This window comes from Uloborus diversus, chromosome 2, assembly GCF_026930045.1.
Source record: "Uloborus diversus isolate 005 chromosome 2, Udiv.v.3.1, whole genome shotgun sequence".
Taxonomy (NCBI): domain Eukaryota; kingdom Metazoa; phylum Arthropoda; class Arachnida; order Araneae; family Uloboridae; genus Uloborus; species Uloborus diversus.
In genome coordinates this window covers 126709454-126735806 of record NC_072732.1, presented here as the reverse complement: position 1 = coordinate 126735806, position 26353 = coordinate 126709454, and the positions used below count along the sequence as shown (strand labels likewise).

The following is a 26353-nucleotide window of genomic DNA, read 5'->3' as shown; positions in this document are numbered from 1 at the left end:
AAATAGAACTTAACGTTCGGTGCCTTTCCGCTATAGGATTGGAGTCAAATTCCTATTCTGCGATGCTGTTAGTAGTAGTATTGAAAATAATCCCCCATGAATTGGCATTGGAATATAATCGACAAAATAAGAAAACCTCTTGCATTCCAGACATAAATCAATTCTTGAATTTCTTGCAAACAGAAATATTAACAAGAGAACGAACTTATTCGTGTAGGTCGAAGCCATTTGAATCAAACAGTAAGAATAAAAATTCAACTTTGTCTAATAGACAAGATAGCGCTTGCATTTCCACCAGCGGTTTTTTCGATGCTGCGAAGAATGGAAATGAATCTTTCGCTGATAAGAAAACGGATAACTTTTTATTTTGCAAAAAAGAACACAATCTTCTCAACTGTCGCTTAAGTGTTGAAAAAAAGAGAAACGTATTGAAGAATCAAGGTAGATGGGGCATTCCAAGGTATTTTTGACATTTATGTAGAGTCCGTAACGTGACCTTTTTTGCCATAACTTTTTAGTTTACTGTTTGATTAGCATATTATTTTATTTTGACCATTTCCTACCAACACACCAGCTCAAATTAAAATAATTTGCAAATCAAACGGTAAATTAAGAAGTTATGGCAAAAAAAGGTCACGTTACGGACTCTACATAATGTCAAAAATACCGTGGAATGCCCCAGATGCTTTTTGTGCCTTGGATTAAGGCACCGTTTGAAAGATTGTTCATCGGGAAAGAATTGTAAGTACTGTTCCGGTAAACATAATGAAAATATTTGTTATAAATTTAACAATTTGGCTAACAATAAATCTAATAAAAAATCTTTTGTGAGTGATGGGATGGAAAATGTAATTTCTGCTGTATCGCATATGGGAAATAAAAATAGGACTCTTTTGCAAACGAGTTATGTGTTAGCAAAAAATGAAAACTTAGATTTGAACTGTGGTACACGCGTTTTACTGGACTGTGGTTCGATGCGTAGCTTTACCACGCAAAACATAGCTAATAAATTAAAATGCAAAGTACTAAGGAAAGAAAAATTGTCAGTGTACACATTTCGAAGTAAAACCCCCATCGAAAAATTCTACGATGTCATCAAACTTACATTAATCAACAGAAACTCTCCCGACTCAAAAATAGAAATTGAAGTGTTGGTTACCGACGAAATATCAGGATCAAATATTCCCCCTCGAGAAGTTGAAGATTTTAAGGGTATGAAACACTTAAAAAATATGACACTCGCGGATTTTCCAGAAAGTAAAGAACCCATTACAATTTTAATTGGTGCTGATTATTATTATAACGTGGTAACGGGAAATATTAAACATTTGAGCAAAGCACTAGTTGCAGTTGAAACAATTTTCGGTTGGTGTTTACAAGGGAAAAAGAGTGAAAATAACTTTTCCTTAATGATGAATGTAGTCGTAGAAAATAGCGCGATTTCAGAACAAATTCAGAAGTTTTGGGACTTAGAAACTTCAGGTCTTATTGATTCGAAGCAAGATGCTGATCCAACAGAAAATGACATCATGAGACAATTCGAGTCTCAGATCAAATATGAAAACAAAAGGTATACAGTGGGGTTACCATGGAAGTTAGAAAAGCGGGATTTAAAAGATAATTGGAAGATAGCTGAAGAGAGATTTTCTAGGCTTAGAAAAAGATTTTATAGAAACCCGAGTTGTATTTTGAATACAAAAAGGTGATAGATGATTATTTACGACAAAAAATTATTGAACCAGTAATCAATCCAGCTGAGGAAGACGAAGTTAAATTTTACTTGCCCCACAGAGAAATAAGTAGGAAAGATCGTGAGACGAGTAAATTGCGTATAGTTTTCGATGCCTCATCTCATGATTCTAATTGTCTATCTTAAATGACTGTCTTCATATAGGTCCAAATTTATGTTCTGAAATATTTGATATTTTATTGAGATTTCGCTTTCAGCCCATTGCTTATACCACGGACATGAAACAAGCATTTTTGCAAATTTCGCTCAACGAAGAAGATAGAGATGTTACTCGTTTTTTCTTTACCGATGACCCCTCGAACGAATCTATTGCACCCCAGGTTTATAAATTTACTAGCGTTCTATTCGGCATCAGTAGCAGTCCGTTTTTATTGGCAGGAACTTTGAAATATCAATTGAAACAGTATACTGAAAAATATCCGGTGACTACAAAATTTTTAAATGACAATATTTATGTCGATGACATCATCGGTAGTCATGCATCTGTAGATGAAGCCTTATCTCATACATTAGAGTCCATATCAATTTTCGAAGATGCTAATTTGTCACTACACAAGTGGCGCACTAATTCGAAGACCCTCCTCGAATTGTGGAAAAAACATGGAGTGATTTCGAGTGATTATGCCGAACCCCTCAAAGAAGAAAATATGACTTACAAAGTCTTAGGTATACCATGGGACAACTTAAAGGACATTCTTTATTTTGATGTTGGAGATCTAGTCAAATTTGTTTCTAGAGGAACTGACATTAAACGATACGTGCTCCAGGTCTTAGGACACATCTTTGATCCTATCGGAATTTTAGGTCCTTTTATAGTGAGAATTAAATTTTTGATGCAACAGATTTGGGCGTTACGTATTGACTGAGATGACAGATTACCCGAAGATCTAAGTTTGTTATTGAGAAACTGTTGCGAAGAAGTTTATCAACTGACGGAAATTTCAATCGCACGCCACTATTTTTCCGAAAACCTAAATATTGATATCAAGACTCTTGAACTTCATTTCTTTTGTGACGCAAGTATGAAAGCATTTGGAACAGTTGCCTACATGCGTGTTATATCTCGAAATGAAGACGTTCGAACGGCCTTTGTCGCTTCTAAAAAGAGTTGCTCCGTTAAAATCTCTTACATTGCCTCGGTTGGAGCTCATGGCTGCAGTATTGTCAGCAAAATTAAGTTTTAATATTTTGAAATCCTTGAAACTTGACATTCCGTGCTATTTCTGGTCTGACTCGAAGATAACAATTTTTTGGATAAAAGGAAATCCTGAAAAACTCAAACCTTTTGTCAAGAACCGGATTGAAGAAATTCGCAAATTCACAGCACCTTCAGACTGTTTTTTTTTTTTTTTTTGCCCCGGAAAGGTTAACCCTTCAGATACCTTGTCGAGGGGAGCAAAAGTTTCTAAACTGCTAGAAGATCCAACCTGGCTGACAGGACCGCAGTGGCTAAAAAATTCTCCAGAATACTGGCCGAAGTCAGAAAATGATGAAGCAATAAATACAGAAGAATTGGAATACAGAAAAAAATCGAGGGACATTTTTCAATGTGAATGTCTTGTTGAAGAAAAGGAAAATCCAATCAACATTACTAAATTTAGTAATATGGAGAAGTTGGTAAGGATTACAGCTTGGGTGAAGAAGTCGATCATGAAATTTAGAAAGATTTCTAATATAGGAAATACATTGACCGCTGAAAAATTAATAGAAGCTGAGAATCATCTGATAAGATTAGAACAGAAGATATTTTTTCAAGAAGATTACAAATCCTTGAAGAATGGAGATCCGATTAAAAACGACTCTGATTTGTTTAACTTTTTGCCATTCATGGATGAAAATGAAATTATTAGACTAGGAGGAAGATTAGAATTTGCTGAATTATCTACAGAAGGAAAACATCCTATTATTCTTCCAAAACGGTCCTGGCTGACATTTTTCATCGTGAGAAGAGAACATGAAAAAATGATGCACGGTGGAACAGCTTGCACTTTAGCGCGAATTCGGCAACGTTTCTGGATTCCAAAAGGACGGCAGTTAGTCAAAAGTGTAATCAAAAAGTGTCTAATCTGCCAAAAATATCTTTCGAAGGCTGCTAATCAAATTACAGCTCCGTTGCCGCTTGACAGAAGTAACACCTCGCCTCCATTCTCAGCTTGCGGATTAGATTTTGCGGGACCAATTTATGTGAAATTTTTTAAAGAAGTTCGAAAATCCTATATAGTTTTGTTTACATGTGCAGTTACTAGATCAATTCACCTTGAACTCGTTAGCGATATGACAACAGATTCCTTCTTATTAGCACTTCGAATATTTTTAGCTAGAAGAGTAAACTGTAAGGTAATCTATTCGGATAACGCGAAAACCTTTAAAAGGGCGAAAAAAGAAATAGAAGATTTATCAAAAATTATCTCTGACAAATTACTTTCGCAATTTCTGATTAAAGAAAGAATAGTTTGGAAAAATATAGTTGAAAGAGCTGCTTGGTGGGGAGGTTTTTACGAGCGACTTGTGAAATTCGTAAAAGATTGCCTGCGGAAAATTGTAGGGAAAATCTTGTTAAATTTTGAAGAAATGACTACATTGCTTACAGAAGTAGAAATTGTCCTCAACTTGCGATCGCTAACTTACGTCTACAATGAAAATAGTGAACCTTTGCCTTTGATACCAATGCACTTCCTAAATTTTGGTCGAGAACCTCAATATCCTATCAATTTCGCTGAAATAGCAGAAAATGAATCGTAAAGATCGTCACTTTTGAAACGGAAAAAATGTCAATCTCTTATTCTCCGGCAATTATGGATAAAATAGAAAAAACAGTATTTACTTGACCTCAGATCTGTTCACTCTTTGAATAATCCAGACAGACAACCGGCACTTAAAGTAGGAGATGTCGTGCTCATCGAAGAGGATTCCAAAAACAAGCTGCTTTGGATACTTGGAAAGATTGAAAGAGCGTTTCTCGGACGGGATAATAACGTACGCTCTTACGAAGTTAAAACAGCTTCCGGACTTTTGCGGAGAACGATACAACACTTGTATCCCTTGGAACTTTGATGAACTTTTGAAATTTGAACTCTATGTTAATTTAAATTGAACATTTATTTATATTGATATTTTGTACTAACCTTTAAATTTGGTACTTAATAATATTTAGTACAGTTCACTAACATTTAGGATTATATTTGAAATTGATGTTTAAAATTAATTTGAAAATGTTTTTGATTCATGCATAAGTTTCATATATTGATTTATTTTGTGTATTTGAAATTTTGAAATTACTATTTTGTAATTAATACATTATTTGAAATTGAGATATTTATGAACTCTTGAAAGAGTTCATGGTGGGGAGTGTGTGGAAAATTACTTGATTTGGAATGGCAACAGCCATTGAACGCTTCCTAGCATGAACTCGAATCAAGCGTTCAGTCATCACTGAATCACCTTTGATAAATGTAGAAATTTGATGCGACGAAAGTCGCCCCCTTTCGATGAGACTTATGTTCCCAATCTTCGATGTATAATTTATGTGCATTGTATATACGTTTCAACTAACAGTTTTTAATTAAAATGTTTTTTCTAACCTTCAATAAGAGTTTGTCGATTTTTGAATTTGATGTGGCAAGTGTTTACCCACTGAACCATTTTACAATAGAGGTTATGTAAGACTTATTCGTAGACTATTTCCTAGAATATACACCTTTCAAAGGATTAGGCACATTATAGATATTTTTTGTTGATGTGTTCACATTATAGGTAAAGATATGAGAACTGTGGAATAATATTAAGTTTATTTAAATAACAATACAAAATCTTTGTTGTATATTTTTTAGTTTAAATTCTAATAAGTTGTAATTCGAAAGAAAGTACAGTGTAAAGTGAAATATAAAAGGCTTGGATTCTAAAAAAATGAAAAAAGAAAACATAAAAATAAAAATAATTTACATAAAATATGTCTAATGACACTTTCTTTTTGAAAGTCGCGTAATACATTGCACTTATTAAAAAAATACAGCTTGTCAAAACTTCGTTGAAGTTTAAAAATTCAAATAAAATAAGTGCGTTTAGAAGAAGGAGTTTGCTGGAATAGATTCAGAGTGAAATGAAAATTGAAGTCTCTCCCCCCCCCCAAAAAAAAAAAAGCTGCAGTTAGGGCTCTGGTTGGGGTAGGAGTAACGAAAGGGGATGCCGTCCCTCGAGATAGTTGATACATTGTGGTAACAAACCCGCAACTCAAATGTAAATTGTTTTAAACCACGTTTACAAAAAAATAAAGTCCAATTTTTCAATTGAAGCTGCATAAATAGTCTATACTTAGCTCCTTTTGGCGCAATAGAAATTGATTATCAATGATATATAGGGGAAGCTGCTGTACCCACGGACGGTTGTACCTACGGACGTAGATCGGGAAATTCCGGGTATTGTCGAGAGAGATCTTAATTGGGGTTGAACGTGTGTGTCACAGCCCTCTCCAGTACCCCAGAAATTTTCAACGCCATCAAAAGAACATTTAAGATTCTATCATACTTTTTTCGGTTTTAGTAGGATCTAAGTAAAATGAAACATGAAAAATGTCTTTTTTTCTTTCGTCCGTTGTGAATAGTACTATTCATTTTTGTTGCAGCTGTCATGTTTCCCTATATTTTGAAGGTTTTATTTCTGATTTTTAATGTTGTGAATCTGTAGTCTTGTCGATGTGATTGACTTGCAAAAACAAAATGGCGTAACTTTGTACCCAAGGACATATAATAATGTGTATCCACGGATTTTTAGTCTCCTTGGGTCACATCTGAGTCTTGTGAACTCTTGTCTCTACAATGTGAAGTACCTTAAAATGATGTCTTGTCATCAACATCCGAAATTTGCTTTCAACAATGATGATGAATTTGAAGTACGGCTTGAAGATACATTGTTGAAGTAACCCCCACCTATTGTAGGATCTATAGACCTTAAATCCCACATGTTTTCATTTGAAGTCGACTTTTCTAGATTTTTGTTGGTTTAATCTAAAATGAGTTTTTTTCTTTTTTTTTTTTGTAATGGGTTAATTTTTTAAAGGTACCTACATAAAGTTATTATGTAGGTACATTGAGAGCCATACTGTCATGAATCTAGCATTTTTTTTGTTTAAAAATATATTAATTATTAACATCATTAACTTTCTTAAGAGTAATAATTTTAAAAGAGTTCACTGATGTTCGATTCTTCAATTAATTTTCAAAGTTTAATTTCTGTTGGATATTTTGTTATTGTTATTTTCAAAGGATGTTTAAAATATTTCAATATAAAATGGCTTATGAAAAAGTATTCAGTATAATTAAGGTCCTCAGACCTGTTTACATATTATTTTTTCATATGTCCATGGGTACAAAAGCACCTGTTCACGGGATGAACGGAGTGTTGTAACCACGGACAAAAAATATGTTTTTTTAGATTTTTTTTTTAAAGTTACATGCTTTGAGATTTTCACTCGAAAAAATTGCCAAATTAGATGACAAATTGTAGATTCCACCAGAAAATTTCACCGATAGATTATCCATTTCCAGAGACCCCCAAATAGTTTTTACAACACAATAGTTACAATTTATAAAGTTATCGATACGAATAAATAAAAGGAATTATTGTAAATCTGATTTTTAAAAGAACAGGACATTTTTTTTTGTCTCTCACAAAACTGAAGTTTTATTCGCTGCAAGGTTGGTTACACAATTTTAAATGAACAGAGAACCAACGACAGTTGCACTGCTCGACGACTATACTCTGACTCCTTTTCACTGTGTCACTGTGTTTCGGATAGTAAACACTTTGAGGAAATCACTTTGAAAAAAAATTTGTTACCATGAGTAAATACAGAAAAATACTTTACATATCTGCCTATCTCGCTCTTTTTGCATTTATAACTATATACATTATACAGAGAAAATATTTACCAAAGGGTAAAACACATTAAATAAATCAGTGGATCAAAATTAATTTTCGACAGCCTTGTTTTAAATTTATTTGCAACTTAAACTCGCCTTGCTTGTAACAGAATATTTAGTTAAAAATTTTGTAAACTAACTCTAAAAAATTAAGGAAGAAATTTAGCTTTATGAAAAGTAATGCGTATTATGATTATTGCTCTAGTCAAAATTTCATTATTGCTTATTCTAATGCCATCTATTGACAAAAGTAGCAACGAAACGCAATTTTATATAGGAATTTAGAGTAAACAAATCTACATTTATAATAAAAAATTAATTTGCAGCACGGGCAGGCGAAAAACGAAATCTAAAACTAGTGGTTATAGAAAAATGTACTTTGCAAATTTTAGACAGCATCTTCAATCGTACTTGTTGTTAAAATTTTAAGATTTAGAAAAAAAGGTTAAATATCAATGTTTTAAAAACATTGGCAATAAAGATAGCAAAGACTAAAAAATCTTAAAATTTTACAGCTGCAAAATTCAAGGCAAGGCGTATAAAACTTACCAGATAAAAAAAAAGAAGAAAATACAGTAGTATGCTTAAAGTTGCGCAAAACAATATATGTTATTCTGTGAATAGAGTTTGTCTCTTGAATATACTAAAAGAACAAACCAAAAACTCAAAAAGAGACACGATTATAACAGGGGAGACGAGCAAAGGGAACGGTGGTGCAGACTGCGCTCTTGCAATTTCTAGGTGGTTAGTGTTTACAGGTTTCATTCGTTTACGGGAATCAAATTCATGGGGGATTCAGTAGTATTCTGCGGGGTGCTCCATCGTTCTCGCTGGGGGGGAGGGGGGGTGACTAATACATTGAAATCGGAATTTTGTTCAATATTTTCTTAAATATCTGATTATAACAGATGTTTATTTCATTCCAAATACTCAAATTTTGTTTCAGAAGCTGTTTCTATATGCATAAAAATATAAAGTTACAAACTACTTATTGCTACCAAAAAACTGGCACACAAATAACCTGTTTTTTTTTTTTACACTTGATTTCTCTTGACTCTCTCAAGTAGTTAAAACTAGCTTTTTGCCACACTTATATAGCATTTCTCATTGAAAAAGGCTTCATGATTTTTCTTTTTTTTTTTTTTTTAAGTCGATCATTTTTTCTAAAATATTCAAATGCTTTAAATAGCTTATATATTTTTTGATTTATACGTCATGATTCAATAATTGATTTCCTAAATAATGTAATACCATTTATAATAGTCATATTATCATTTTTAGCCATGCAAAAGATATCATAAGGAATTTTACGCAACTAGTATAATGATATGGTACACAACTTTAAGACGACATTTATTCAAAAACTTCCTTAAACTTGTAAGATTATTAAGCACTCAAACTCTTCAGCCGTCCATAACTTCTGCAATGTAGACCGTGAATATTTTTTGAACAAACATGTCTGTACTATATCGTGTGGATTCAGATTTACCTATTTAGGTTTAGGTTAACAAATTATTTGTAGGTGATATCTATAAAATTTCTCAAATTAATTGCTATTGATTTTTACTCGATTGTATGGCACATTATCATTCTGAAGATACCTCAACAGTTCAGTTTCAGAAAACGTTTTACTACATGAATCGCTTGGGTGTAAATGCCTGACTTGATGTTGTGCTCGTATTATTTTATTTCTGACGTGATGCAACTGCTATCTGATTATTTGTGCAATGGTACTCCTATTTCGTTAATCATTATAACTTTTAATCTATGCTCGTCTGTGGATGAACGACTTCCAGTAACTTATTAAACGTCAAAAAAAAAAAAAAAAAAAAACATTGAAAATGTATAGCTTGTTTAAAAATCAAGAAGTTTGCTAAGTGAAACAATTGTGCAATGCATGTTTGAGTACACAAGTAACGCCCTATGGCATTCTATTAAAAAACACGGCAAAGTTCAGCACCAAAATTTCAAAAAGAATTCCGACGCACAAAAATTAGGTCGATATTTTTATTTTAGCTTTTCAGTTACGGTGCATTGGGCCTTAAATACTGTGAACTACGAATTTATTTCTCAATGATTTCGGTTTGTTTCATCGCGAAACCCAATCGTATCAACCCTAAAGATAATGTGTCCACATTGGACACAGTTTCATTACTTTCAAACTACAATTTTTTGGAACCATAAGTGTCTAATGCTTAATTGATATAAACTGGGTATAAATGTTATAAATACATGCTTTTATTTCGTTCAAGTGTATGTAATATTGTATACATAGAAACATGTTTAAAACAAACATGTAAGCTGAAATGTATGATTATAATCATTGATTGTTACAGCTGAAAACCCGTGAAAAAAAGTATCATGTGTTTTATCAAGGTTTTCGAAATTGAGAATGAAAAACATTTACCCCGCATATATTTAAAGATATAAATAATTTTATGTTCCAAAAAATCTTAATTTTGTACCAAATTTATAATTTTACTGCTTCGTTTCCATTTTACTTTTACGGTTTCCATTCCGACGTTTTAGCTTGGTACTTGTATTTGTAAGATTAAATAATATTGTTGAGTTGAAATATGCGTTGCTGTATGAAATAAATACTCTATACAACCTTCCGAGATCAATTTTCTCAATTTCCTTTGGGAAGCTATAGAAAATAGAGTAGACGAAACAGATGAAAATATCAAGAAAATAGGTGAAACTTTCACCTAGAGAAGCATTTACTCCATTACTCAACATCTTGAAGCATTGACCAACATTCTTTTTGGATGGTTTAAAAGGGACGATAAATGATGCGTGAAAATAAAACTCGATAGAAAGGAAGAATTAAATGGAACGTAGTATATTTAACATCGTTCTTTCTCATATAGTGAAAAAATAATTGCAAGACATGTCATTCTTTTTTTTTTCTTTTGACCGAACGTTATGTTGACAATTCCTAATCTAATAAGATTAATTGTAATATACAGCATGTGAGACAACAATTAAATTTATCTCTGAAAACAATAAAGCAAAATTGCGAGTGAGTGTGTGTGTGTGTGTGTGTGTGCATGTTGGTCTTTACCGCAGAGTGTAAAACTCACAGGTACCAACTTTGCCATAGATGTTTGTTGAATGCCAATTATTTGTACCCTTTAATTTTTGGAACATCTTTTTTTTTTCAGGTAACATTTTTAGTAAGAGTTTCAAAATTTCGGTAATACGGAAGTAAAACAGTTGCTGCAGTTCTTAAGGTTACATATCAATCGAAAATTTTAATTTTTTTTTTTACCAGATAATAATTTATTCAAAGTATCTACGCAAATTAAAATGAGAGTTATAAGTGCTTTAGCTCAATTTTTTAGATGTTTACCTGTATCAAACTCAAATCAATCAAAAGGACATTTTTTGGCCCTGATATAATGTTTGTTTTCGCTTTCGAAGTAAGAAGCTCCCACGATTGCTGTAGCTAAAGTTACAAGCATTAACAGTTCGAAATTTGGGGTTTTCTTTGTACAAAACATTAATAAGAGCACTTAGCTAATAAAAATGTCGCTAGCTGTTCGTTAGTTTGAATTTTTACACCATTCGAAAAAAAAACATTTTTTTTTCTTCCGGACATGAAACTTTTTTTTTATTTCCAACTTTGTAGCTCTTAAATAGAACAAGAATAATTAAAAATCAATTTTAAATACATTTAAACCACTGCATGCAAATAAACCAATTCCATTTTTCGAACGTATTAAAAATCACCGCTTTCTTTCAGTTAATCTTAAAATGATTTTAATTTTTTTTTAATATTGATTTAGTCATTGTCTTACTGTGTATGATATATCTAAGCGACTGTAAAAAATATAACGCAAATGGTATAAGGTGTTTAAAAAATTATTATGCTAATCGAAATGCAGAAAACGTGATAATTAAACTAAACGTTATCGCTAAATAGTATAAACATGGAGACATAACCAAAGCTTTTATGTGGACAAGCCTTCCGAATATAATCAAACTCTGTCGGTCTGTTTTGACAATCCTGGGGCATTGTAACGCAAAAGCTACTAATCTGACACGAAATAAATCTGAAAATGATAGAAATCCAATTTATTTTATTGGAAAGTATTGAGTTGAAATACAAGAACCTGTCACTAGAATGCTTTTATGTGAAACTTATTTCTCGCGAATGTCAGTTTTCAGAACATTCCTAAGAAATTGGTCAAAACTGTATGCAATGGGGGGGGGGGGAGCTGTCACCTGATGACAACAGTGATATTTTTAGCAGATATAAGTTATTAGTTTCGATGAATTTAAAAATGTGTCCTATATAAATTATTTTTAACTGTTTTATCTACCTACTAGTGGTACCTGCACGGCTTTACGCGCAGTAGAAAATTAAAAGGCCATTTGGTTCGCCTGTATGTTTACAAATAATGGATTATGAATTTCTCGCAAACATGCTGTGTTAATTTGCTCGTCCATGGTATGGTAATTTGCTCGTCCGTGTTACAGTAATTTAGTCGTCCATGTTATGGTAATTCGCTCGGTATTACTGCAGAGGAATCAAAACCACCAATGGTAAATTAAAATTGGAATAAAAGAGAAACAAAATCGAATTTTCGAAAAATCGCTTCGAGGTGGCTACCCTCATGCTGTCAACAAATTGTGTTGGCAGGCCGAAAACTGGATTTACCATTATCGCTACTGTAAACGTACGACAAACCTCGGCAACGTTATTACAAATAATGCTTAATCAGCTCAAGTATTTTATGGTGCACGTTAGTACATCTCATTAGAGTGAGAAATCACATAAGGTTAAAAATTGAAATTCAAATAGAAAAGTGAAGAAAAAAAATAACTCAACATCAATTTGCGTTATCTGTCAATACATAGTTAGGTAATACTGCTAATTTTAAAAGGAAAGCAAAAGTAAAGTCGTACACCGAATTGTTTTCACACAAAAGTAAAAATATTTTAGAAAAATTATGTAAAATGTGTTTTGTTTTTCCTGTACAGTTTTTAAAAGTTGGATTTAACTGGTCTTGATACTTAACGCTTCACACATAAAATACCATTACCGTCTTCAAAAAAAAAAAAAAAATAGTGGCAAACATTTTATGTAGTCATAACGCAAACAATAAAACAATAAGAAGCATTTAATTCATAGAATTCTTGATAACTTTGAGTCTGCTGCTAATTTTTGTTTAAAACAGTCTTTAATCAAGGGCGGGTCCAGTTTCTGGGTTTGGAGGAGGTAATTTCAGTAAAGAGGGGGGGGGAGGAATCATAAGTGTTATTTTTTAGCGAAAATGTGGGTCAAGGACAAAATTCTCGAAATAAATCCCCAACACTAAGTTTTAGGCTCTCTTTAGTCACTTAAGGGGTGTCATGACCCCCATGACCTCTCCCCCCCGTCCTCAAATTGTCGCCTACATTTAATGAATATGTATATTGCGAACAGTCCTCCGTTTTAATACAAAAACTAAATAAATGTTAAGAATGGAATTAAGTTTCTTTATTTTATTTTTTAATATTGACACTTATGATCTACATATCTGAAGCTTTAGTTTTTCCAGAGTTGTCTGCTGGGGGAATGTGATATCTAACGTGACCTTTCAGAACATTTTTCTGTTTAAGGGTGAGTAATTATGAGCCAAATTGTCTTGTTTAAGAAAATAATATGCTGGAGAAATTACGCTGTGATTGCCAAAAAATTTTTAAAAAAATCAGAATGTATTAAATTGAAGTAGTTTTCGTTTCAAGGAACTTATGAATTTATAAAATTGTGAACTTCAAAATGTATATAATACCAGTAAACTTCCTTACGGGGAAAAAATCATTAAATAAATATGTGAAAAGTTGTTGAGTTCATGACCCAAAAAAAGGTTGTAACTGTGGGGAAAAAATAGAGCAATTATATAAAATGGAATATAAAAATTTTACAGCTCCACACAATCTTACAACGTACAAAAATAAATATATTAATAAAGAAATAAAAACTATGCTTTCAAAAATTTAATTATTTAAGTCGAAGAGATTTTAAACTGAATTAAATATTCATATCATTTTTTTTTATTTTCCACATGAAATGTTTTTTTTTAATTTTATTTTCTTTTTTCAGCTAATCAAGATAAAAAACGAAACATTTCATTTCAATCCAAAATTGATTTTGACTGTATTACTTTAACGGCGAAAATAACAAATAAACAAGAAACAGATTTGTGTTGCTCGGCTAACAGCGAAAGCGAAGTGTCTCAGATTAAGTAGAACGATAAAAAAAAAAAAAGAAACACACACACACACACACACACACACATTTTTATGCGAAACTATACAAAACAGATGTTTTAAAAGTATGTTTTCTAAATACAAGGTATAGAAAAATATTTTCCATTTACTACCCGACAGTGATAGCAGATGGCGCTATGTACTACATCCATATTTCAAATGCTTCAATTTTTGAACTGCTTAAATTTTTGAATTAAAATTAAAAATAAAACAATTAAATCAAAATTTGCACTTCGGCCCAATCCTTCAGTTCAGTTTTTTTTAAACTACTTGAAAGCAAGCCTATAATGCATCGGCGATTTGAGATGGAACCATAAATATTTCTGTACACCACTTACGTTATTTTGTCAATGATGAAAATTACGGTACATAAGAAAAAAGAAAAATTGTATTTTACATAGAAAAAGAAAAAAACTTGCATTGGCATTAGTTTTTGTTTTTGGCAATACATGTGTATCTTCAAAAAAAAAAAAAAAAGTGATAAACGTTCCCTCTTTTTTTGTAACGGGGCAAAGTAAAAAGTGAAATATTTTCCTAATAAAATATTGGACCTACAAATAGCCTTAATCGAAAAAATAAAATATGAACTCAAATGAACTAGTAAATAAAGCCTGGAATGAAGAAATGAATAGATAAAAGAGCAATAAATGAAAAAAATAAAATAAATACATTCATGTTTAAGCAAAAGAGTAAAATGAAATGATTGAAAATTGAGTGATTAATTTAAGTGAATAAATAAATAAATAAGTAAATTAATAAATAAATGAATGCAAAAAAATGAATGAATGACATTTATCATTTAATGAATGATTGAGTAAATTGAGTACTTAAATGAATTGAATTAAATCACTTCACCCCATATGCACTTAACTAAAACAACTGTGTTGTACAAAACTTGACATTACAGAACATTTAAAAACAAAATGAGCTTAATATTGGACTACATGTGGTACTGCATGGTCAAAATATTAGCGGATAAGAAGCCATAATACTTCGTCATTTCACTTCGCCCCACATTCCCCTTTTACATTTTTTCTTTCTTCATAGCTCTATTTTTTGTCAAAACAAAGATTTTTTTTTTTGGCAAATTATAAAATTTTCGCAAAAATCGATACTGTCACACACCCGTAGTAAGCTTAAAAAGAAAAAAAAAGTAATATTTATCTGTGCCGGAAAATATCTGTGCATTAATAACATAAAGTAAACCATACGTTGAAAACAAGGTACAATGAGCGATGACGCCGGCTCTAAAATTTTACAAAATATCACCGAAAGTGAGACGGATCAAAAAGAAAAAAACTCATGCGCCGAAAAATGTTCCAAATCCCCAAAAACAATTTGTGAAACACGCTTCCCTGTTTGGATCATATAAATAAAAAAAAAACTGCTGTTTAAAAAGGAAAAGTAAACACGGAGAAATAAAACGGAGAATTTAAAGGAGAAATAAACTTATTAAATTTAAAGCACATTAAGATGTTTTTGGTGTAAAGAAAGTACACTTTGATAAAAAGAAAAGTCACGTTCAGAAATATTGTGTCTCAGTTTCTGAAGTATAATAAAATTCCAAGACAAAAGACATTTTGGGAAGTAGTAGAATATTTTGAAGATAATCTTTATTTATTAGAAGTCACATCGATACTGGCAAAGCAGTAAGTCATCACCATTAAGCCAGGGCTACGGCAGAATACTCTCATGTAGTATATTGCTCGTTTTTCACGAGAAAGCACTTCGCCACGCCCCCTTGAACGCAGAGCTCCATTTTATGCGGGGGTGATCGGTAAGCAATCCACGCGCTTCTAAAGGAGACAACCAGACAGCCTTAACTTGGGCGTGCATTTTAATGTGCAAAAAAATCTCAGTGTCCTTTGCATCACTTGCTTCACTTGTCTGTTGCCATTTTAGTTATTCTTACGTTTTAAAAACCGCTGCTTTTACAACAAGAAGCTATGATCCGAATATACCTTCTGCCAAAAACAGCGAAATAGAATAATCGGACACCACGTGACGAGGGAGAAGTCAAATGCCTTTTTATGAAAAACGGACAATACTGATAGTCCGGTGATGGCATCCAGTGTCTGCAATACTGTTATTTTATGGATTCAACAGTCTGGAATAGTCAAAATCTGAGTTGGAGGCAGATGTTATCACATTGAAGCTGATATTATCTACAAACTCATAGCTGAAACAAATTTAAAACACCACAGATCAGACTATCAGATGGGATATTACGATAACTTTGATGCTCTTTTGAATTTTTCTAACGCTTTAAAAGCGTTAGTTTTGTAAAGCTTCAGAAGTCATTTTTAACTGACGAAAAAACAGAGGAAGTTCTCAAGTCGACCCGTATATTTTTCTTAGGTATGACCACCCATAACTTTTTACAGAATTGACAGGTTTTGATAAATCTTTTTCATTGGAAATGGAATGCCTTAAGGTAGGTCCCATATAAATTTAGAAAACAAATTCCTACCCCAAGGGTGGGAAAATAGGGGTGATTTATTGTTTGCTCACATTTTATCTATGTATGACCACGCATAACCTTTTACAGAATAATCCGATTTTCACACTTTTTTGCTATTGGGAAGGTATAACCCCGAAGTTGGTGTCATATAAATATGAAAAATAAATTCTTACTCTAAGGGTGGGGGTGATTTATTGTTCACTCACAGAGAAAAACCTTTCTTTCCAATTAAACACCTAAATTAGTTTAAAACTGATCCATAAAACAAGACCCAGTATTTTTCTTAATTACACAAATAATAAAAAAAATGATGTCATGTAATAAATACTACTGTTTAATCAGTAGTATTCTTTCATATTTAAAAGGAAAGGATTACGTTACTTTTGGAAACCACATATGAGAAAATCATGACTAAAAGCAACCAACACAAGTGGAAATGGGAAAGGAGATATCCTATTTCAAATTTCAAAAAATGAATAAATACAAAATTTGGGCAATAAAAATACTTCGTAAAGTGATAAATTGCTTTAGTTAAAAATAGTGTAATAGTCAGAAACTGTTTTTTTTCCCTCCAAAGTTTTTTTTTCTCCGAAGATTTTTTTTTTCGAAAATGTATAATTGTAATATAATAAATAAAATAACAATCCATATGTTGTAAGTTTATTTAAGTAGTAAAAATTATCATTGCAAAACGGATCTAAATATTCTAATATGCGACCTCTTTGTTTAGAATTATGAATTAATAACTCTTGAAGCGACAAAAATATTTATAGACACGCAATCTGAAATGATCAGAAACACCTTTGAGTATGTCGTGATGTAACATCTTGATTAAAACTCTTGAGTTATTAAGTGTCCTATTTTTTTTCTGAATATTCATTAACTAAATTAATAACATATAGATTCAAAATAATTTACTCGCATAAAATCTTAACATAAATATAAAGGAAAGAGTTGCCATTTATGTAAAAAACGTTCCCTTCAAAAAATTAAAAAGGGTTATCTTTTAAATAGACAGTAATTTTACATTAACTCATTGCATTCTCTTAAGCATTGCGTTTCGAAAGATAAGAAAAAAATCTTTAATGAATTAGTAATTCAAAATCTCCCACCTTAATGCGCTCCTAATCTTAATGCTAAGATAGGCACAGAAAATGTAAAGTATATTTTGTAAGTAAAAATTTTGAAATTTAATTAATCTATCGCCGGCAAGTGTACTTCAAAGGCTGCGTTAAATTAAAAAATCAAATCACTTTAATTCCTGAAAGGATATATTTTAGGTTTAAAAAGTCAAATGGTAAGTGACAGGCCAAGAGCTAATTACAACTGTCTGATTCGAAAAGATTCTTGTTCGATAATTAGGACTAATTAGGTACTTTACTTTAAAAGAAAGAATTGCTCAAGAGATCGTTTAAAATTTTTGTGAGACACTTCAGTGTAACCTAATGAATAGTCACTGGAAATGTAAAGGGTGGTCACTTTTTTCAGCTCAAGAACAAGTGCACTTGTTTCAGATTGAAGTATATTTACATTTAAAAGAGTCTTATAAATATCTAAGACAGCACTTTGTAAAAAGAAAACGCATGTTTCTGTGCAAAACATTAAATTCCATGTTTGTGCGAATGTTTTAGAAACTCGCATCTCAAGAAAGAAAGAGTTAACTTCAAAATTTAAAGTTTTAATTATTTTAATTCTAAAATATTTTCTCTAAGTAACCTGATCAAGAAATTCGGATGAAACTTTGAAAACTCAGTAATTGAATTTCCTTTACTTTCATATATTAACTAGAATATAATCATAAAGATAATTTATTTGTACGAATTGCTTATTAAAAGAGGTTTATTTAATGCAAAAGATAAATGAGCTTTTATGAATAAATATGCCATAAACCGAACATTTTTGTGATAAAATAAAATGAACGTGATATTATGTTTTAAAACTAATTTTTTTTAATAGGATCCATCCAACGTTTTGAACGGTCAGTCAAATTATCCATAGAGTTTGTTAGTTCAGTTTTGGGAGTGATCTTTCGCACCTCTGTCACAGTTGCTTGAAAGGCTGAAACATCATCGTAAAAAGCTCGTTTAATTGCAGTTTTCCTCTTCCAGAACATAAAATAGTCACATGGTAATGAATCAAACAAATACGGATGATGATTGAGGACACAGGTCTATTTTATGCAACCGAATCTGAAAACTGCGATGAAATATGCTTTCTACGAGGTTGTTCCAGCCTTTCAGCCGGAAAGCGTAGTATTGAGTTAAATGCATTATATTTCGAATGAATATTAGTTTTTAAGCGTATTACCCCACTCATGTTTTATTATCTCTTAAAAGTTCTCTTACGTATAAATCTCACTGTGTATGCAGAAAAAGCAGCACTAATGAATGCTTATTGACTCATCTTTATTAATTGATATGTTTTACAGCCTAAATGATTTCTCCTCAGCCCAGTTTATTTTCCGAATAATTGATTACGGAACAGTTCTAACTAGTTTAATTGCTAACTTATTACTGATAGAAAAGCTTTTTAAACATTATTTTTTAGCACGGAATGTACATTTCAGAATGCAATGAAATATTTCTGTACAAATCAATAGCACTTTTTTGTGTAATTAGAAACAAACTGTTATGCATAGGCATCTTTACCTCAAAACTAATGCTAATTTTAATTTTCCATTGAGTACAGTTTTAAAACTTTGCTGAAGCTTAACTCTGCAGAGTCAAAAATAAGAGAAACGCGACAGAAAAGTAGTAAGTTACGTAGGTTATTCATGTTAGATAGTTGATTTAAACATAAAATGACTGCCGTTTCTCATGTTTGTAAGCTAAAATTGTAAATCCGATTTCATTCAGAGTACCGGAATGAATTGCATCCAGAGATGGGAGTTAAATTGGACTACTACTCGTTAGCGATAATGAGAATTAATTAGCAAACTTCGAATGTAGTAATATGCCATTCATTAATTAGCATGCATTTTTACAATGCGTAATTATCTTTTATTGAAATAGTTTGATGTTTATTAAATGTCTTCCTTTTGTAAACTTATGGTTATAGCTGTAAGTATTATTTAGTTGAAATTATCAAACGGAAATTACAATGATAAATTTATTTTTGACAGTGTAGAGACTTTTTCAAAGATAAAACCAGCAGTTTTTTTTTTACTACGTAATTTATAATGCAAATAACACATTACTACATTCATATCCAAAATTAAAGCTACAAATATAATATCAGAGAAAACTGAAAAATTATTTAATGTGTTGTGACAAAATTTCGCACACAGGTACCTTACAATTCACAACTGCAATAAACTATAGGGGGCGCTGCAGCCACTGTCTAATGGCGGATGAAAAAGGTAAAACAAACACACGCTGTAACTTATAACTTGCTTTGACGCTTAGTAAATGACCGTAATTTTTCATCATGTTTGTGGGAAGCTTTCTTTTCTATTCTTCTGAAATTACATTACACCACAAACTGTCAAAACCCCGTAATTTACCCCAAAGAAAACACGTGGAATGGAATGTTATACCTTTTTCTTTAGCATTATTAATTACCGTAAGGTAGCGTATACGAGCTCTGGAGTAGCGAATAGAAGGTACATAGAAACATTACAACGTGAAAAATATTTTAACTGTGAATTAAGAAACAGGATGCAAAAAATAATTGTTAAATTCTGAATCAGGGATAAAGCATTTATCTCGGAAATAGCGTGTCTAATATGGAATGTGATAATCGTGCACTGCTGTACAAGCTGCACAACGAGTTTTAATAATATTTATGAGGTTGTAAAAAAATGCTTGGGGCAACAAAGCCCATTCTGCCAAAAGCGCGGCATTTAACTCTTGGAGGGTATTAGGAGGGTGGTTAAGTTGTGCGTTGGCTCTTTCTAGGCCATCCCAAACGCGTTCCGTAGGATTGAGATTCGGAGATATCAAGTGTTAGTCCATACGTAGAATATCCCACTCCTTCAGAAACTCACCAACGATTTGGGCTCTGGGTGGATACGAGTGATCATCTATAAACATGAAAGTTTGGACCAAAATCACCCCGGAATAACCTTTACATAGACTACAAGTATCTCTTTCCTATAGCGATATTTATTGACAGTACCCGTATCGAGGACGTGCTGTGGTGTATAACTGTCAATATTATTTCACCTTAGACAACGATTCGTCTGTCTCCAAATCTGTCGATTTCTTTTACGTAAGAGGAATGATAGCGAGCTCCTCGCTCTCGCGAGATGAAGATTCGGCGATTATCACTCAGTGTGGAAAAAAATGACTCATCACTGAAAAGAAGACGCCCCCATTCTTACTGTGCCAAAGAGTTTTGTGTTCGACTCGCCAACAACCGGACTTTTCTGTTGGATGCAGTCAAAGGGATGCACTGAACTGGTCGCCTGTTATAATGATTCTCTTTGATACTTTTATATTGTTTGCTTGGAAATTCTTGTTCCAGACGCAGCACCAAGTTGAGGAGCCGTAGTTTGACTATGTTGTCGTGCGATCAATGCCAAATAGCGATGCTGTGCAGGCGTCGTTGCTCTGTAACGGCATTGGCCATCTTTCCTGGTTGCAGAACCACTTGTTCGGAATTTATTCTTCAATCGGGATACCACTTTCGGTGTCACTTGTAACGATCGAACCACTTCCGCTTGAGAGTACCTATTTCCAAGTCTGCCAATGGCTCTTCAATTCAAGGAATTGTCTAAATGATTATGATAACTCATACCAACTAGAAACAGTTTAGATTTTTTTGTCTTAATGCAATATTCACAAAATTGTAGACAACACTTCCCGACGCCTAAAGAGTCAAATTTCAGTAGGTCGTGAAAAACTAATACTAAACAACTTTTTTTTCTTCCAAATCAAAGGTTAAAATAGTGTTACGCACATTCACAACACATAAAATATAATTTGCTTAAATTTAACCAGTAGCAGTTTAGAAATACTTTGAAAACATGTTTTTGACCTTAATTTTAGACATGGGTGTACTTGGAGGGGGAAAGGGGGTAAACAACGGTCTATATTGTATTCATATTATGTTTCCGCAAATGAAAATAATGGACTTTATGAATGTCTCGAGTGATTCAAAAAAAGAATTAAAGTTTTAAATGATTTCAGAATGGAAAAGAGGTTTTTAACTATTTTATACATAACTCTCGATTATCACTACTCGGAAGAGGGGGTGGGGGGATAAAAACATTCTGTACACTTGCACATATTAACATACTGGGATTTAAAATGACTAGCTGAAATTGAGGATTATGGGAGAGGGGGTGGCGGTTACACTGCAAATTTATAAACAATGTAATCATGTTTTGTAACAATCATATTATTGATGTAAATTATTAAAAATTGAATTTACTTGTATATATGACTTGGTTACACAGGGTGATCAGCGAATAAGACCTGATTTCAAAATTAAATATCTCTACAAAAAAGATCGATAGAATTATGCGGTAAACTGTACGTTTATAAACAAAACTGTAAAAATCGTGCACAAAAGTTTAGAACATTTACTTACGAAAATCTTCAACAGATGGCGCTGTAATCACAATGACCTATCAATACCCTTTAAAATGTGCTTTGAAGTAAAAAGCGATTCGTGCGACTGTTGGATAGTGAAAAGAGGCCAGCTAAGAAAGTGAAATCAAGTATTTCATTGAAGAACTTGTGTTTTTGGTACAGGAATTCCACCGATTACAAACACAGTCCTACAGCAACACGCTCGCAGTTTTCAAAATTGATTCAGTTGGAACAATTTGTCAGCAATCAAATATCGTTGGAGTATTGACCAGGTATTGACGGGTTTTACTGACACAGGAATAGACAGGCCTCCGTGTTCTCCCGATCTGACCCCTTGTGACTTCTTACTGTGGGGCGCATTGAAAGACAGTTTTTGTGAAGACAATCCCGCTACTCTAGATGAGCTTGAATTGTTGATTGGTGTTGCATGCAATTCCATTTTTGTTGAGAACTTTGCAAGACGTCATGTCAAATTTCATTGTTCGTTTATGCCACGTTATTACTTCAACCCCCCCCCCCGGTGAACGCTTTGAAAAAAATGCATTCTGATTGCAAAGACTGCTTCACTTTATTGTTTTTTTTTTTTTTTTTTCAGTCTCCTTTCACAAAAAGTGTTTTAAGCGCGAAACGCCATCTGTGGACGATTTTAGTAACTAAGTTTTGTAAACCTTTGTGCACCATTTTTACAGTTTTGCTAATAAACGTACGGTTTACGGCATATTTGTATCGATCTTTGCTATAGAGCTATTTAATTTTGAAATCAGAGCCTTTTCGCTGATCACCCTGTAGTTTACTTGCCTAGCATTTGCAGCTATAAGTAATGTATGTTACCTATGAGAAATATGACCGAATTAGTGTCAAGATTGAAATATTTGTAAAAAATAACAGAAGTTTGTAATGAAAAAGTTATAAGAAGAATATATAACGACATATCGAGCAGTATCCAACATATTTCGGGACATGAGAACCTTGCATTACACATAATAAAGAAAAAAATCGGTAGTTAAAAAGAGTTTCCTAATTTTTGTTTCTTTTAGGTAAACGAATAATTTGCATACTAAAGTATCAAGTTTTAATTTGTCAATGCGTATGTTTCTCGTACACATGGCTATCTATTTCTTGAAAAAAAGAAAAAAAAACATTTACTTTTTTATTTTACACGAATGCAAGAGTAATATATATATATATATATATATATATATATATATTAAATTGCAAAGGAAATAGACTAGCAAGAAACACGGTACTAATGATAAAAAGAACTGAATATAAAACTATAAGAGTAAAAATAATAAAAATAATAATCTATGAACTAAAAGTGCAGTAACATTTTCTAAAATATCTGACACAATAATTTTCCTTACAATGTATACACAATTTAAAAAGTATCAACTATTAAAATGGATTTTCTCATCGTGTAAGCTAAATTTTATAAAGTGTGTCAAATTGTTCATGTTGCTAGCTTTTAACCTTTAATATGGATGAAAATTCCATTTTTTTATTTAATCTCTAAGCTGAAAGAGTTATATCAGAAATTACTTCAAGAGTTACGTTTCATTTCTAATGGTAAAAAAGTTCCGATGATTCTTGAAAATATCGTCTTCTCGGGTTGAGTGCGTCGAAGGAGTAAACGTTGTTATTTATTTATTTATTATTATCATTATTACATATTTTGCGATTAAAATTTCAGTGAAAAATAACCGTACTTTAAATTTTTATGCTTTTGAAAATTAGGTTTTGCAATTGGCACTCGGCCTTGGAAGAGTTTAAACCGAAACCAGTTAAAAACAACAGAAGAATGGGTCGTTGTAGTTAAGCATTGACAAAGCAAGTTTTTTTTTTCGTATATGGCATTTTTTGTTAACAGTAATAAATAAATTTTAACTGAAAACTGTCGTATAGCTTCTTGATAAAATGCAAATTGTGGATGTCTTGATTTGGATACTTCGTGTTTACTGCCTGCCACTTTTCCTATGGATTCAGTGTATTTGACTCTTCCATTGATTATCAACAATATAAGCCCACTTAACATGCATCTATGTTTTTGCTTTGCTTTTTTCTGGTAAAAGAATGACGCAAGCATGCTATTGACATAAAAGAGGCAAATCATCTAGTTGTCATTGGTGTCAATTTTTCCATTTACCGAAAGTATAAAGATATATTGAAAAAAATATTGACGTAAGAGAAATTAAAAGTAAATATACAGGCGAATCAAATGACCTTTTATTTTTCTACCACGGGCAAGACTGTGCGGGTACTGCTAGTTATACATAAAGTTCATTGGTAGTACCTGATTTTATGGCTGTTGAGAAAACTATAATACTATGTTGTTGGTTATCACTGCCGAATGAACGTCAATAATATTAAAGTTATAAATACAAAAGTTGCACAATTTTAACTCTATATAGGGTAAGTGCTCCAGTTGTCGACCACAAGGACATAAAACTGCTTATGAACAGAATATGTGTAACTCAAAATCGGATATGATGCATTCTCACATTCCTTTACCTGTCCCCAATAATCATCCAATAACAATAAAGTTGTAAATACTTTTTAATAAGTAGTAATGAATCATTTTATTTTAAACTAGCTGTACCCGACGCGCGTTGCTACGCCAACAAAAAAATACATCATTATACTGATTTTCATGACAATCGGTTGAACGAGGCAGAAGTTGCTACTCTGCAGTGCCACCTGGTGGCGAGTGGCTTCAATGAGCATATTATGCACCTTCTCCGTGGAAAAACACATATGTATAGCAATTTTTATAATAATCGGTCCAGGTATCAAGTGAAGCCATGACTATACTCAAATTTTGTACTCACGCAGTTTGCAAGGTCAATCAATCGCTAAAAAATCAAATAGAAAAAGTTTTAAATCCCCCCGTTGCATTAAAAGCCATAAAACAATAAAGAAAGAATTTCTTTGTTCATACTCAAGAAAAATGGCAACAGCTAACTTCTTATCAATGAGATCTTTCACGCGAATTAATTTCTGCAGTCGATAATTTTATTCGTATTTATCCAATGGATTGTGACTTAAATTGGAGTAAAAAAGGAACTATCGATCGGATTTTTTTCGAACTTGTCTATAAACATTCCCAGTACCAAAAATAACAAACAGTGAAAGTTTCAGCCAAATCTGCCGGGTAGTTTTTGAGTTCATGGATGACATACAGACAAACATTCATGTTTATATATATAGATGGTGTGCCCATCATCCTAATGAGCGATTCTGCTTATTTTTTTGTTAAGAAGACACATCACATTTAAATGTTAAGTGCCCTTCTTTTTTCGTTGTTCTTTAAATTTGCGTTTGTCTATACATTAATGAATTGTATAGCATGAAAATTTAATTAAAAATAAACTCCTTCGCAGACTCAATTATTTTTGGAGGGGAGACCGACCATTGGATACTGAATTCTAATGCATTTCCAATAGTCGGCCATGGTAGATTGACCACTGGCACTATACTCTTTGGTTGATCTAAACAGTAGTTGACTGCGTACTTCATATGGATTTTCTAATGTTCATTAAATAATAATTAAAATAAAGTATTGCCACAGCTGCAATTTAGCTGTTTTGAGTAAAAATTCCCTTTTTAACATTATTTCTTCAAAAGAAACTGTTTAAATTTTGTGTCTTAATTTTTTCCTACAGAAACAGTTGTTTCATCATTTTACCTTTTCTAAAGTTGATTTTAGTTTAGAATTCTCCAAAACAGGGTTGAAAACAGGTTGTGCATTCAGTTAGTCGCTGCGTTTAGGATGTAAGTTGTTATTACCAAATGGTAATTTATCGGGATTTTTTTAAAAATTAAATCATGATACGTTGATGAAATTGAGAAAAAAAACGATCTGATTGCAATTAGTATTTAATCTGTAAAAAATAAACATTCACATTGTAAGGAATTAAGATGTAATACTTCAATAGTTACGCGTTCTCTCCAATTATTGCTCATTTTGCTAAACTATTTGCTCCACCAAAGGGATTCAAGAAACCTGTAATCTATTTAGACTAATTATTCCAAATGTTGGTACCATTTTTTATAACTGCTTCAAACCAAATATTTAATTTGTTAGGTTTTCTTCACAAGGAAGTCCAAGTTTACTTCTTTTTTTAAAGGTATGCTGAATTTGTTTTAAAATAACATGGTTTCAAAGTTGCATTACGTTGCTACACGCTCCATTTTAGTTTATTCATTGTTTTCTAATGTACTTGTTGAAAGCTGTAAGATTATTTTCATGACAACCCTCATTTTTTAAGTTCACATTACCCACATACAGACCCGTCATTTGGGTTATCGGGGGGGGGGGGGGGGGGGGGGGGGCAATGGACCTTCTGTAATTTCAAAACGTAATTTAAATGTGCTTTTTTGCTTGTATTTTGATTCTTATTTCCTCTAAAATGCAATGAATTTATACCCTTTGCCA

At 32.2% G+C, this 26353-nt stretch overlaps 2 protein-coding genes across 2 annotated transcripts; both read left to right on the top strand.

The window, feature by feature from the left end:
* Positions 1-869: 869 nt before the first annotated feature.
* LOC129216531 (uncharacterized) lies at positions 870-2616 on the top strand. Its single transcript, XM_054850745.1, has 2 exons — positions 870-1683; positions 1895-2616. Exons 1-2 carry the CDS (start codon positions 870-872, stop codon positions 2614-2616), a joined length of 1536 nt encoding a protein of 511 aa, XP_054706720.1.
* A 202-nt stretch (positions 2617-2818) lies between these two features.
* On the top strand, positions 2819-4492 carry LOC129216530 (uncharacterized). Its single transcript, XM_054850744.1, has one exon. It carries the CDS (start codon positions 2819-2821, stop codon positions 4490-4492), a length of 1674 nt encoding a protein of 557 aa, XP_054706719.1.
* Positions 4493-26353: the final 21861 nt, after the last annotated feature.

Bases quoted from the DNA above. Each gene is read 5' to 3' on its own strand.
- LOC129216531 (XM_054850745.1), top strand. From the start codon at position 870: ATGGGAAATAAAAATAGGACTCTTTTGCAAACGAGTTATGTGTTAGCA. The intron at 1,684-1,894 runs GTATTTTGAATA...GTCTTCATATAG, and splicing joins ATTTTATAGAAACCCGAGTT to GTCCAAATTTATGTTCTGAA.
- LOC129216530 (XM_054850744.1), top strand. From the start codon at position 2,819: ATGAAGACGTTCGAACGGCCTTTGTCGCTTCTAAAAAGAGTTGCTCCG.